Raw genomic sequence first — 15,510 nt, forward strand, 5'->3', positions numbered from 1 at the left:
TTGAGAGAATTGAGAAAGTTAATACATACAAGGAGTTAGTCAGCATCGGCACGTACTAAGGGCTCTCCATAAAGGGCGCTCCGTTATCATAAGCACAGATGACAGCGGTGCGTCTGCTGGCCAGCCCACGACCAGGAACATGGCGGATACTAACTAAATATGGGAGGACAAACACACAAGCTCTTGCAGCCTTACTGATACCTTTCCAGCGATCTTTAGTGTTTTCTTTTTTTACATAAACTTGTAGGAAGCCCATATCATACCAAGTCCTGGCCAAGTTCTAGGGCTACAGAAACAGCTACATGGTGGACCTCAAGGAAGTCTGGTACAGCTGCAGAAGACAGGTGTTGTTTCCCATGCCAGACAAATTCCCGAGGACAAGACGCAGTCAGATTTTTCCCCACCTCTTCCGCCAGGTAAGGACCCAGTAAATGTTCACGAAATAAAGGGATATTGATAATATTGGAACAAAGAGCCTAAGGTTCATGGTTCTCTGGCTGGGACGCTACAGGGAAATGACACGTCTAGTCGAAACCTAATAGAACAGTGGAGTTTCTACTACAAATCAGGATTCTTCCGTATCATTTTGCCAAAAACTTCCAGCATCCTCTCCTCTGGAACCTAGCTAAGTTGGAATTAAGTCCCATAAGGCAGTTGGGGTTAAGGGTTTCATCTGAAGGTAGGATGCCAACTGAGCACCAGGAAATAAACTCTAAGGAGCCTTGTCCGTTTGGTTTCCACATCCCTGGTTCCAGGGTCTGACATATAAGCACTCGAAGAAACAATACAATGACCAGGAGGGTATCCTGCTCTCGAGTTGCTACAGAATGACTGGCCACTGACCCCGAATGGGCAGCTCACCAGGATCCACTCCCAAAGGTGATTAACAGTCCAGGGCACAGCACAAAGTAGATGCTCAGAAACATCCACCGAGTGAACTGAAGAACACATCGGTCAGTCGGAGGCAGACCAGCTGCAGTCTGATTGTGACCGTCTCTGAACGTTTTTTTTAATGTTTCCTTTTGAGAGACAGAGCGTGAGTGGGAGTGGGGCAGAGAGAGAGGGAGACACAGAATCCAAAGCAGGCTACAGGCTCTGAGACATCAGCACAGAGCCTGATGCAGGGCTTGAACCCACAAACCGTGAGATCATGACCTGACCTAAAGTCAGATGCTTAGCCGACTCAGCCACCCTCTGACGGTGGCTGTTTCTGAATCTCAGATGCATCATCTTGCATGAGAATGATAAGCCAGGAGCCCTTTCCTAGAGTTGTCAAAGAACAATTTCCAATGAGAGGAGCACATGGTTTCATTTGCAAGGGGGGTTGGGGGCGGGGGGAGACGTGTTATAGGCTTTGAATGACCAGGGTGGGGTGGGAGTGGGGCTTTCCCTCATTACTTACTCTGGGGCCCTCTCAGCTATTAGGTTACACAGGGAAGGTACAGCCTTTATGATATGGGAAGTGTAATACAAAATTATTTCCTTCTCAAATGTCCCTCCTCGATTCAATGCCAATGTCTCTCCCCATTACCTATGACATTGCTACCTTGATCATTTTTAATTCTTGTGCCTGACTATCAGATGTCACAAAATCTAATAACATATTCAAATACGATGCAAAGGGATCTCTTTTTAAAAAAAAAATTTTTTTTTTTACATTTATTTATTTTTGAGAAACAGTGAGACAAAGCGTGAGCGGGGGAGGGGCAGAGAGAGAGAGGGAGACACAGAATCGGAAGCAGCCTCCAGGCTCTGAGCAAGCGGTCAGCACAGAGCCCGACGCGGGGCTCGAACCCACAGACTGTGAGATCGTGACCTGAGCCGAAGTCGGAGGCTCAACGGTCTGAGCCACCCAGGTGCCCCGCAAAGGGATCTCTTAAGTGAAATTATTCATCTGAAGAAAATGCAGAATTTTGTGAACTTCAATGATAGTAAACTCAGAGATCCCCTGCAAGGTCATTCACCTGCTCATTGCAGAGAGGCAGCGGTGAGGCATTAAGTCTGAGAAACTGAAAAGGACGGTAACGGCACCTACCCTGGGCAGGGGGCAGGTGGGAAGTAAGCCGAGTATCAGAGATTTAAGGTAGGCTCTCTAGTAAACTGGGAAAGCTTGAATACTTTTGTAGTGAATTTACTTTCTATGAGTTTGCTGGAAAAGTTGATTGTGAAGTGAAAGATGTGGTTTCATGCTCTCATATGATTTTATTGAAAAAAATGCATTTAAAACAACCTAATTTGGGTCGCCTGGGTGTCTCAGTCGGTTAAGTGTCTGACTTCGGCTCAGGTCACGATTTCACAGCCCATGGCTTTAAGCCCCATGTCGGGCGCTGTGCTGACAGCTCAGAGCCTGGAGCCTGCTTCAGATTCTGTGTCTCCCTCTCTCTCTGCCCCTCCTCTGCTCACATTCTGTCTCCGTCTCTGTCTCTCTCTCAAAAATGAATAAATATTAAAAAAAATTTTTTTAAAGAAAATGGTCGTACTGAATAATACTAATTATTAGTTGTTATTATTATTGACTCCAGTAAACCCAGGAAAATCTGTGCTTATACAGACGCTGTGATTCCCAGAGTCTCTTGCCGTGGGACAGGTTCCTATGGAACAGGGGAATCTGTTTCTATATCTTTTACTTAAGATCCTAACTTTGCAGGGATCTCAGGCCTCCCTTGCCCAAGCTAAATACAGATTAAGAATTAACCAAGCCTGCCCATCCCTGCCAACACCCTCCTGGCCCTTACAAGCACCCTAGCCTCACTGCCCATTGGTGCCACTCATATCACTTGGTCCTCAACCCCAGATGCCTCAGGGACCCACGCTCTCCGGTCAGCCTGAGACACCGTTCAGGTGTCAGCCTAGTCCTCAAAGTAAGAGCAATGTCCAACGTGACCCCATCTCCAGGGAGTATGGAAATGCGTTCAAATGTCAAAGCCAAAAGAGGAGGGGATTCAAAATCATCACTTACCCGTGGCCCAGGGTTCCCGGGGGGTCCCATGAAACCAGGAACTCCAGGATGACCCTAGGGAAACCCAAGAGGCAGTTCTTAACAACGACTCCTATGAAGCTCTTCACTCTGGCAGTCACCAAACATCAGATGACAATCCAGACTCTAGCTTCTCACTCCGATAACAATTTTGGATAAAGACGCTGGCAACAAAAAGACCTTATTTTTTTTTTTAATATATTCTTGGTATTTCCAGAGGTTGAGGAAGTATCTGACAATATTTACAAAACCAAACCTACCCTGAAAGCGGATCTGCTTCACAATAATGTGAAGGAAGACGGTGTGGCTGAAGACACAGGTGAAAACAGAAGCGGCCATAATGGCTACAACATCCTGTGGCTGGGTGGTAGGTCTAAGGGTGGGGGTCTTCTTACTATGGTTTCTAACTTTTGTGTAGGCTCGAGACACCCCATGATAACAATCTGAAAGCAAATAAATGCACATGCACACGCAACATATGCTCCCAAATGGAAACTGCTCTGGCTTCTGAATTATGGCATCTACACTATAATAATGTTGCAGTTACTTTAGGAAAGGGATTCACATCTCCGGGCAGAGAGGAGTCCATGTGTGTTAAAGCAGGAGCTAAGCAAGCTAGAGCGTATTGCGTGTAACATTTAGTTTTAGTAAGACAGCGTCTTATAGGATCAAATAAACCGCAAACCACCATGGAAGAGACTTCCCTGCCCTCCACCTCTATCTCCTGCTGCTGGAAAACACAAGCTGTAACAGTCAGGATAGAATGTACTATATTTGAGGAAAAAAAAAGTTAGAGAGGGAGACAGCCAAACCATAAGAGACTCTTAAAAACTGAGAATAAACTGAGGGTTGATGGGGAGTGGGAGGGAGGGGAGGGTGGGTGATGGGCACTGAGGAGGGCACCTGTTGGGAGGAGCACTGGCTGTTGTATGGAAACCAATTTGACAATAAATTTCATATTAAAAAAAAGAAAATTCACTATGGCAAGAATAATCTGGACACATTTTGTTTTTCCAAATACAGATGGAATTTTAGCTAAGTACGTCATTCAGACCTTGAGCATAGCTAGCTCTTCCCTCACTGCCTCTGGAGTACCTGCTCACCTGCCTCACCTTCTCACTGAACAGAAAGCCCCGTGAGGTCAGGGATTTGTCCTTACGCACCATGCATCTCAGAGCCTGGGGCTGTGTCTGGCATGCAGCCGGTTTACAAGGAGGACCGATGGAGAGATGCACAGAGGGGTGATGGGGGGAGCACAGGTGCAAAGAGGAAACGGAAAAGGGAAGAGTGACAGAAGCAAAGCAGGAGAAGGTAGCCAGTTTAAATGGCAGAAAGGCTGCTGGAGGCTGGGGAGCTGGGACTGCAGAATCGGTGACCCTGGATAAAAGATGACGGGACTGCCGTGTTTGAATCCGCAGAAAGAGGGGTTTCTGTTGTCACGGGTGCTACCTTACAATGCACTCGGACACGTGGTCCAGCAGGGCTGGCTGGGCACTGAGTGCAGAGGGGCATCATGGAGGATTTCAACTAGCACTGTGAGTTACACAAGAGGCACCTGAGGAATGATGGGGGTGGGAGGAAAGAAGGGGGCATGTTGTAATGGGTGACTACCATTTCAGTAAACAAAAAGCTCTAAAGGTCAGAGAGTCCAGCAAAACCAAACGAAACCAGAAAAGGCAGTCTCCTCAGATAATTGGGGAAGGGGAATATCACCATGAACCAGAGGAATCAATTTGGAAACCATGAAAATGTGGTTTAAAAAAATCCTGCTGCAGGCAAGGAAGATCCAAGCAGTGATGTCAGAAATGGCAGAATGAAATTTATCTAGGAAGAACAGTGATACCTCTCCAGGTTCATTATAAAGTAAGTTCTTACCTGGTCACCTTTCTGTCCAGCTTCACCAGCTGCACCACGCTCTCCTTTACTTCCCTTGGGAGAAAAATAAAAGGAAGAAAATTACAGGAAATTCTGCTAGAACTACATTGCAAAAGAAAAAAGCTCGCATGCCTTCGTTCACCCATTCATTCATTCATTCATTCATGTACTCTTTCTTCATCAACTCTTACTAAGTCTGAGCTGTAGGCCAGGCAGGGTGTCCTAGAGAGAAGTTAAGGGAGTCTGGTTGAGGAACTGATGGTGGAATGCCTTAATGGGGTTGTGGGGTGCTGGTGGGGGTTACTGAGAGCCCTGTATGTTTACCCCTTGAACCTGGATGGAGCTGCAGGCACCAGAAACCATTAGAAGGAGCCGTGACTGTCCTCGGTTTCCAGAGGGCTCCCTGACCGCAGTGTGGGTTGGGTTGGAAGGGCCAGCATGAAGAGAGGAGGGGAGGTCAGGAGGAAACTGGGGTGTGAGGATGTGGGAGGGGAGGGAGCAGAATCAGCAGGGTCTGGGGGCCCTGCAGAGCAGGTGTAGGGTGGGGAGGAGGGGGAGCTGAGAAGGTGGACAGGGCAGCAGTGTCCACAGTCTGGGGGAGATGGCTGTGCCCATATGTTCCCTCCTTGCTCCTTCCCTCGCTGCCTGTGCGACCTGGAGTGGGTCACTTCAACCCCAAACTGTAGGATGTCTTTTTTCTCTATAAAATAGAGAAAATAGTGATTGCCTACCCCGTGAAATGTTGGGATAATAAAATCAGACGCCTGGAAAGTACAGCATAGAGCTCAGAACACAGCAAGAGCTCAATAAATATTAGTATAATTAGTATTTTGGATTATTTTATACTTGAACTCTGGCTTTGTCATTAGTAAGTCTGTCATTAGGCAACCTGCTTCAATTGTCTGTCTCCTTATTCCTAAAATAATATTAATACAACCCCTTTGTCATGGGGTTGTTGTGAGCATTAAGTGACCTAAAATCTACACAGTGCATGAGCTAGTGATAAATTCATTGTTAGCTGTCATCTTTCCCGTCATCATCAGCATCAGCATCACCAGTATCACCATCACCATCACCACCATGGTCACTGTCACCATCACCATCATTATCATTATCCTCACCATCATTATTGTCACTGTCACCATCGCCATCATCACCGCCACTGTCATCGTCACTGTGGTCAAGACACTCACAATATGCAACCCACCAAAAATATTTTTCATAGACTAACCTTGGAAGTAACACTCCAAAGTTCTAATCTCTCTTAACTGTCACACATTTTGGCTTTGCATTTAATGCGGTAACAAATGTATTTCGGTAAAACGTCGTTAAACAAAAACATGTCAGTTCCGTTAAAAGAAGGCATTATACAGTAAAATAAGTCTTTCACAGTAAGTCAGTCTTGGCTCTGTTTCCAGGCCTGTCACATCTTGTTTGTGCATCCTTGAGCAGATCATAGCCCCTCTTTGCTCTGGGTTTGCACATCCAGTAAATAAAGGATGGGGGGGCAGATCAATCTAGGGGAGCCCTTCCAAGTCCAGAGTCCCCCAGTTCACCATGGGCCCAGCCGTGTGGACACACTGTGTCCCACATCAGCAGCTCACCGATGGCTGTAACTACCTCGTAATGCTCCCTGGCCGCCTGCCCGAGGTGCGTCGGGAGCCTAAGGTGAACTAATGCCTGTAGAACGTCAAAGGCCAGTGTGCAGGAGAGAAGAAAAGAGGTTCAAAGGGGAAGAGCATTTGTTCCGTCATTTTTACATGTCATTATTTCTACTGCTTTTAAGTCTATAAAGCCAGCACACTGTCTGCAGGCCGTATTATAACCTCAATGAAAAGAAGTGACGGAATAGCACACGGCTTCTCTGACATTCAGGACAACTGCCTTAAAAGTAAATGGTTCCTTTTCAAATCCCAGTCCTCAGTCTGGGCTTAGGGTGGTTTCAACCTTCAAGTCCCAGCAGTGAAAATGTCAGCAGCTCAAGGATCTCCACAGTTGTCCTTGTCTCCTTCTCCGCTGCAGCTAAGGATCAAAGCATACACAGCCACCCCCACCCCTGACTCACTTCCTTCCAGAAGAGAGGACTGACATTTACCGAGCCTCTACCAGCACCCCCCTCCCCCTACACCCGCGCCCCCCCCGCCCCCCGCCCCGCATGCTGCCGGGCCCTTCCCACATGAGATCCCATTTTGTGTATTTTTGGTTGGTTTGTTTGTTTATATCCCGAGCTGATGCAAAAAATATTCAACGTGTCTGTGTTATCTAATTTATGTATTTATTTTTTTAAGTTTCTTAATTTATTTTAAGACAGAGACAGCATGAGCTGGGGAGGGGCTGAGGGAGAGGGAGAGAGAGAAAATCCCAAGTAGGCTCCGCACTGTCAGGGCAGAGCCCGGTGCAGGGCTTGAACTCATGAACCGTGAGAGCCAAAACCAAGAGTAGGATGCTCAACCTGAGCCACCCAGGCTGAGCCACCCAGGCACCCCTGTGTTATGTAATGTGGTCAGTAAGACTACTCTAGGAGGTGGGGGTTATTACCAGAGTGTATAGATTAAAAAAAAAAATCTGAAGACCAGAGAGGTTAAGTCATTCACCTGAGGTCACACAGCTAATGAAAGGCAAGATTGGGACTCTAATGCAGATCTGTCTGTATTCAACCTGTCTCTCCCTGCCCAAGTTACTTTTCTGGCTATTTTCCTGGGCATGACACCTTGTCCTACGGGTTTTCTAATGTCAAGAACATAGCATCTATAGTCTGGAAGTCTGACTCACCATGCTCCAGGAACCCTTCTAAGCACTGGAGATACAGCAACCAATAAAACAACAACACAGTCCCTGCCCACCTGGACTTTATATTCTAGGGAGATTGCTAGTTCCTTACTAGCTCAGTTCTCTTAGATGATCTTTATTCAGAGTCATTGTAAGGGCTTAAATCTCCCCATGAACAGAAGGGAAGAGATTCTCTCCCCAAACCTTTTTCTTACAGCATTTACCTCAGAAAACTTGTCACTGTGGGGTTCTTTCTCTTTGAAATGTATGTAAATCCTTTTAACAGCTAAATAAGTCCTGCTAGATCTAAGATTCAGAAATGTCTCTCTCAAGGACCTGGCAACCGTCCCTTTGAAATGTAATCAATCATCCAGAAAGAGAGCACTCCCCCCCCCTCGGTCTCTGTCTCCAAGCCTCTGTGGGGAAGGGAGCCCAAGTGAAAAGCCAGGCACCTTGCTCCAAGTTGCAGAACACTTCCCGTCATTAAGACGGACAGCCCGTTTTTCCTTTCTTTAAAGCTGACTAACACAGACGATCACCGAATTGCCAGGAAAATTTAGGATGAACGTACGTGACACCTGGTGCTATGAAGTCCTCTTACTTGAGGCCCGGTTATTGTTGGTCTTGAGGACTTGCACACAGCAGGTGCAGCTGCCTGGCTGCAGGACAGAGGGAGATTTCTGCCTGACGTGCTTCACCCTCTGCAGCCATGTTTACTCAATAACAGGACTGTTTTCCTTCTCTTCCACCTTAGTGGAGAGGTTTTCTGGATTGGGAGGAGATTCTGTTTCGGTTTTAATTACATTTCTTCTACGTCACCGTGTGCTAAGCACACGATATCACAACTACTTAGAGGGTATGTTCCTACCAGGGGCTGCTCTAAGGATGTGGGTTTCTGTGAATCCACCAAAAAGGCAGTTCTCTCAAGGGGTTTACAGACTGTTGAGGGCAGGGCCTAAACTTTCTCAAATTAACGAAGTCTCTGCTACTAGCAGGATAAGGCCTGTCCTTGGATTTCCATGGGCTATCTCACTGCCTAGAAAACCTGTCCCCCAGGATGCCTGGCACATCCCTGCCTCACTTTCCAATGCAACTAAAATCACCTCTTCCAGGTGGCCTTCCTAAGTAACACTTTGCCCAATGGCATTATTTTCCTTCAAGCCATTTACTCTTCCACTGACCCTTTGCTACAGTTGTTATTCATTCAGAGAAACCACTAGGAGGACCACTTACAGTTAGATGTACCCAGCACTTCCTTGTACCCAGCTGGTACCACGCCTGATGCCCTGTAAATGCCTCCCTGTTTAATCCTCAACATCCTCTTTGTGAAATAGGCCATATGGTTCTTCTTTTAGAGACGAAAGACCCTCGATTCAGAAAAGTCAAATAAATTGCCACTATCCCCAGACCCCATCCCTGGAAGTCAATGTTTTGTGCAGTATGAAAGCTCTAGAATGAAGCTGTAATTGATCATGACAGTGACCTCGCCAGGTCCAGCCAGCAGTCAGAGCCGCTGCAAATCTGCAAGATAAATCTTAGGGAAGCTGATTTCCCAGATGCAGGATTGCAAATGCAAACAAACAAATGCCCTTGGTGATGCACATGACCAGTGAACACAGGGACGTCTGGCTACGAAAGAACGAGAAAATATTTGTAAGTGCTCAGCCACTGGTAGCATTTTCAGTGTACAAATTCATCTTCATGTCTGCAGGTCAAGCTGAGATCTTGTTTGATAAGCGAGAGAAAATGAAAACAGTCCTCCCGTCTGTTTTCTGGAGAGTGGAGTGGGATGAATAACGAGCATGGAGTGGCTTGGGTTTGAAGCCAAGAATCAAGGCAAGCCTGTGAATCTTCAGATGAGCTATTTAACTCCTCTGTGACTCACTTCCCCAACAGTAGGTGGTGGTAAGGGGAAGCCTCCGCCTCACCAGGAGCTGTCCTTGGTGCTGGAGTTGGTCCTAATATTACTAGGGTTAAACCCCTAGGGGATACTAACAGGGGGTAGGAGGTCCTTGAGTCCTGCCAGCAGGGATTCCCCTCTGCAGTATCACTTAGTAGTTTGGTAGTACTGGCATTTAAATCTTGCTAAGCCTCTGCTTCCTCATCTGTAAAATGGGACAATATGTGTACCTCCTAGCATGATGCTGACCATTGCAAGAGATGATATTGTAAAGCAGGTAACCTGAGCATACTGCGTATGCTGCCCACTGTAACTGCCTGGGAGCTCATTATGTAGGGTGGACCCTAACACCTGCCAACTTCTCAAGGTCATGATGGACTCCCAAGTGGAGACAGCTAGAACCCTGTCTTTCAGCTGCAGCACTAATTTCTGTTCTTTTTCTGGGTGGAAGCATTCTTTGGCTTTCTCTGAATATGTAAAGGAACAAATCCTCTCTAGAAGCAAATTATCAAGGAACAAAGGCAGAGCCATTGTCCCAAGACACCAGCACTTCAAGTGGGATTGGGCCGATAAAGAAAACAATCCCTACTTAGTGGAGGGAACTCCTTATCTGTTTAATTGATTTGCTTTTGTTTCTCTGCATAAAAAGCCATTCCTCAGCAGAGGCTGAACCCAGCAGCCTGTGCGTTGACAGCAAAGGTTACTTAAGGATCAGCTGAAACTAGCCTGCAGAATCCTCCAGGCAAGGAGCTTAGCCCCAGCTGATGACCCCAGAAAGGGGGAGTAATTCAGGGTAAATAGCACAGGTGATGCTACACTTTACGGGTGTCTCTCAACTAACACTGCCCAGGAAAAAATCTCTTATTCCATCTACACTAAAACCTGATAGCTGTAGTTCCTAAAGCAAGAGCCCTGGGTATGTCAAAACCCTGTAAGACTTCACAAAGTCTATGGATCACAAACACTCTATGTCTTAGCCTGCCAGGCAGGCCTGGGAAATCTGGATGTTTGCCATCCTGATGCCCAACTGTTCCAGGGAGCGCCCTGCTGTTACCCCACAGTGTTGGCTTCCTTGCCTTCTAATATAATAATAAGAGGTCCAACCCCATTTTCAGGGTTGACCCTAGAGCAAGGCAAGTGAGCACTTGGCCTGGGTGTAACATGTAAGGAGCTCTGGAAAGCTCAGTATCCAAAATTAATAATAGTACAATGCTGTGTTCTTCAAAGTCAAAATCATGCCAAATAATCCGAGATGAACAAACTATACAAACGTAAATAAATGGGGCTCCCACACGGCTGGGATTAGGGGTTTAAGGAAGGTGAATGGTTCAAGTGTAGGGTTAGGTCCCATCTTTATTGAAAATTTTGGGGTGCCCAGGTGGCTCCATCAGTTAAAAGTCTCTTTATTTCAGCTCAGGTCATGATTGCACAGTTCATGAGATCAAGCCCCGCATCAGGCTCTGTGCTGACAGCAAGGAGCCTGCTTGGGATTCTCTCTTTCCCTCTCTCTCTGCCCCTCCCCTACTCATTCATTCTCTCTCTCTCTCTCTCTCTCTCTCTCTCTCTCTCTCTAAATAAACTTAAAAAAAACTTTAAAAATAAAATAGTGACATTTTGTTCCTTGTGAATCAACTGTGCTAATTCTAAACTTTTAAAAATATTGCACTAAAGTCCTATTTATCTTGGTTACTGAGGTTTTGGGCTTCTCTTGTATCTTACGTCCAGGTCCTCACCCCAGTCCCGGCCCTGTCACTGCTGTGACCCCACGGGCTAAAAAAACAGGAGAAGCAGGTTGGTGCTGGGTCTGCATAGTGCCAGGCCTGGTGGGGGCACCCTCAGCAGTTCTCAGGGTCACAGGCCTGGAAGGTGACTGCTTTTATACCTCTCAGTTTGTCAGCAGGAAAGGGAAGGGCAAAAGTAAGAAGCTAGCCCAAGGTCATTGCTGAGTGGGAATGCCAACTCCAGAGGTCTGGCTCCTGAGCTCGCTCTCTCCTACTGACAATTTTCTGCTGAATTTCATGTCAGACAAGCCACGCCATGTCCCAGCCAGGCCACAGGAAGAGACACAGTGACACATTTGCTCCTGAATGTCGGGGTAGGGTAGCGTGCATAGCTTGCAACAGCACAGGGTCCCCAAGGTAGTCATCAGGGACAGCCCCCAGGGGCACTGACGGTGGGGAAAGGTGACTGAGGGTGGAGGGTCAGCTCTCTTCCCCTCCTGGCCCCACGTCTGCACTCACACAGTCTCTCGCGCTTAGAGCTATGTACCATCACCGCTAGGAGCTCAAATACACAGCCCAGACACCTGTTTTCGGCTGCCAGAGCCTCCCCTCCTGTTCTATGGCCGAGATCACAGCTCCTTCTTCCCGGCCTGGTCTCCCCGGCTTTATGAAATCACAGAGCTTCCCTGCCCATTTTAGATGGGTGCCTCGTCATTGCTGTGAGTGGTAGTAACACTCACCCACACTGGCACAGCACTTGCCTAATGAGGTTATTTACTGAGTGACCAGTTCTTTTTGTGCATTACATCGTCCAATTCTAACAAATCCCTGAAGTTGCTTTTGTTTTTTTGTTTTTGTTTTAAATAGGCTTCACACCCAGCACAGAGCCCAACATGGGGCTCGAACCCACGACCCTGAGATCAAGACCTGAGCTGAGATCAAGAGTTTGACGCTTAACCAACCACACCACCCAGGTGCCCCCTGATGCTGCTTTTATTCTTTCTATTATTGGGCGGTGAAATTAAGGTCCAGAGGGTCAAAGATTTTGCCTGAGACCACACAGCTCTGACTCGACCCAGGGCTGGTATTCAAATTCAGAGCCCTCTGACCCCAAAGCTCCTGTCTTAACCAATGAGGACTCCCCATTCCAACCCCCTAGCTCACTTCATTATTCAACCACTGAGGCGTTTGTAGAGGAGTAACCTGAGACTCAGGAGGTTCAAGTGCCCCTTCCCAAGGTCACTGAGAGAGTCGGAGCCATGGTTAGACCCTGAATGTGGGTGTCATTGTTTTAAAACCATTATTCCTTCACACTGGACATTACTCTTCCTCAAACTTGGATTAACCAGTGACATGAGCAGAAAGGATGCACTCAGTGTCAATGAGGGCTCACTGACCTGTGGTCCAGCGATTCCTGGAGGCCCTGGGAGGCCCCTGGGCCCAGCATCTCCCTGTAGCAGGAACAGGAAAAAAAAAACCAGTAAGAATCAGTGTCTGGAGCTTATACCCAGAGTCACCAGCAAGCTGCTGCCCTGACACACTTATTCACTGATTTCCCGCTGAAATTTCCGTCTCCTGCCTCCATCCAGCATGTCTGAGCAAAGGGTGTGGGCAGGTGGCAGTACTGAGTGTGACCATGCATTCATGGGCATAGCCCACGTCTAATGGGGCAGCCAGTCCCCAAGATGACCCCCTGCCTCCCATATTCACACCCTTGAGTAGGCTCCCCCGACATCTGTACCAGAGAGGCAGGGCTGTGATCTCCAAAGATGATACATTTCATCGCGGTGACAAGGACAAAGTTTCCCCTTTTCTCCTTACCTTTTTCCCTTCTGTGCCTTCTCTCCCTGGCTGTCCCTGGAGACCTTTGTCCCCTTTAAAACCTGGCAGACCAGGAAGGCCCGGGGGGCCTGGAGGGCAGTCATTGCACACATCCTGGGGACAGTAAGTAATAGTTACTGGTAGAGCAAAAGGAGACACGTGCAAGTGATATAAAAGCAAACGGGTGGATCGAGTCGTGACCCAGAGCATTTGTGTCTAACTTTGCATTTCTCTCTTAATCTTAAATTAGATTTTAGTACTGATACATCTGGATTATTCCCTCCCTTCTCTCTACTTCTAGCCAGCCAGACTGCTCGAAGTGGAGCCCACAACAACGATGTCAACAGTGCACCACTCCCTGTGAGCATTTAATAACATTACAGATTTGATGCAAACATTTAGTATTCTTACAAAATAACATGTCCCATCTCTGAAGCTGGCGACAGAACCAAGCTGGAAGCCAAGTTCTCTGTCTTGTGCGTTTGCCTAAGTGGTTTGTACACAAAGCAGTCGAACAAAGGAAGCAATGGGCACACACCCAATGTGACCACACACACCTGGCATTGTTCTTTGTCCAAAGCAAGCATTTCATAAACGGTCCCAGGAACTGACCTTTGCTCTACTTCTTTGAGGCAGGTGAGTGATGTCCCTGGCATGATTCTGAAGTCCTCTGAGCCCAGGGAACATGATTTCTAATTTGTCTGTGTCATCCCAAGACCTTGCAGTTTGGAGTGCAGTGTGCAGCAAATAAAACTCACTGGCTTGACCACACTGTAGCCTGTGTCCTATCCCAGAGTCCTGCTAGTTTCTCTGCAATCCTCCCTCCCCTCGTGTGACAAAGATTGGATGAGATCATACAGAGGAGGCACTTAGAATAATGTGAGATCATTCCCAGTGCATTTAGGTAATAGCCTCAATTCATGCCTGCACTCAGTGACTCCCTCAGTGCAAAACTACTTGCAAAGCATCCAGTTGGGCTCCACACCTTTCTGCTTTGAGACCCGGTGAGTACGTATCTTGAAGAGTTCATGCTTACATGGCGTCCATCGGCACAAAACAAATGCACCAACCACAGCCTTCTGATTGCTCCACCAGAGGCATGTGCACAGGCCTGTGGCAGCTGCACGTGTGCATACTAAAGGTGACAGTGTGGGTAACTGAGCATTCTTCTTGGTCTCTAACTCAGGATGGTCTCTGACTCACAAAAGCAACTCTGAATGGCTTACTTTCCTTTCATTTGCTTCACTGCTACTCAACCTTTTAAACAAATATTTACTTTGAGAGAGACAGAGAGAGAGAACGTAAGTGGGGTAGGGGCAGAGAGAGAGAGAGAGACAGATGGAGAATCCCAAGCAGGTTCCATGCTCAGTGTAGAGCCCGACGCAGGGCTTAATCCCAGGAACCACATGATCATGACCTGAACCAGTTATCAAGAGTCAGATGCTTAACCGACTGAGCTACCCAGGCACCCCTCGTATGTAACCTTTGAAGAGTATTTAGAAATCTCCTGCACCAAGAAGCCTTCCTGATTGCTTCAGATGGGGGACTGCTTCTGACTCTTGCTTCCACAGCCCCAGGAACTCCTGCTATTGAAGTACTTGCCTCGCTGCTGACGTGGTCCGTGTACAGGTCCGTCCCTTCCCCGCCACGCAAAAAGAAGGTGTGGGCTCTCAGAGACAGAGGTAGAGTTGCTTTATCTTTACATGTCCAATTCAGAGCAAAGAGCCTCCTGCCCATCACGAGTTCAATAAGTAAATGAACTAACCAACCCAACTGCCATACTGACCCTCTGACCTTTTGACGTCTTGTGCCATCTTCTTTTAGCAGGTGGTCTGAGCTGCTGGTTGAATGTTTTCTAGAGGCTGGGGAGTGCCAAATGTTGGGGTGTACGGAGTGAAGGTGAAAGACACAAACCAAAGTATACTAGTTTTGGCTGGTGTGTTTTGTTTGGAAGAATAGCAGATTTGGGAGGAAATCCCCTATTCCTACACCTTGTCTTGTGGTTCTTTCAAACAAGGTATCTCTATGAAACTTTGCAGCGATGGGTGTATGCTCTGTGGGAATGGGGCTAACCTGCGGGCACCAGAGATTCTGGCCACTGAGCTGTGGCTGGAGGCATTGGTGGACACAGTGGTGATCCGGAACCATTCTTTGTGGTGGGATCCACACCACGAAGGGGTTATCTGTATCTACCTAATATAAAATCTCCCCGCCTCCCTATTTCTTTCCAATTTCTGGAGGGCTCGCAGCCTGGGTCTGTCTTCGTCACAGATTCTGTGTAGGATGGCTCATTGAAGATGAGTTGTAGCAGGTCCCCAGACCTAACAGTGTGGGGGCTGGACTTACCACACTGACCCAGTCCAGGAATCCAGGGAACACAGTGAGAGCAGCCCCCCAACCTGCAGTCGCATCTATGCTCACTCTGGCCCCTGGGACCCCCGGTTTTT

At 47.5% G+C, this 15,510-nt stretch overlaps 1 protein-coding gene across 1 annotated transcript in view; it reads right to left on the reverse strand.

Moving 5' to 3' along the window:
* Positions 1 to 15,510, reverse strand: part of COL22A1 (collagen type XXII alpha 1 chain) — a 235,627-nt gene that overhangs the window by 43,836 nt on the left and 176,281 nt on the right. Inside the window, exons 43-46 of the mRNA XM_047841976.1 lie at positions 13,064 to 13,177; positions 12,640 to 12,693; positions 4,853 to 4,906; positions 2,960 to 3,013 (exon numbers count right to left, since the gene is read on the reverse strand). Coding sequence (XP_047697932.1) covers positions 2,960 to 3,013; positions 4,853 to 4,906; positions 12,640 to 12,693; positions 13,064 to 13,177 — 276 coding nt within the window. The remainder of the gene's footprint in view (positions 1 to 2,959; positions 3,014 to 4,852; positions 4,907 to 12,639; positions 12,694 to 13,063; positions 13,178 to 15,510) is intronic.

The sequence above is a fragment of the Prionailurus viverrinus genome, chromosome F2 (genome assembly GCF_022837055.1).
Source record: "Prionailurus viverrinus isolate Anna chromosome F2, UM_Priviv_1.0, whole genome shotgun sequence".
Classification (NCBI taxonomy): domain Eukaryota; kingdom Metazoa; phylum Chordata; class Mammalia; order Carnivora; family Felidae; genus Prionailurus; species Prionailurus viverrinus.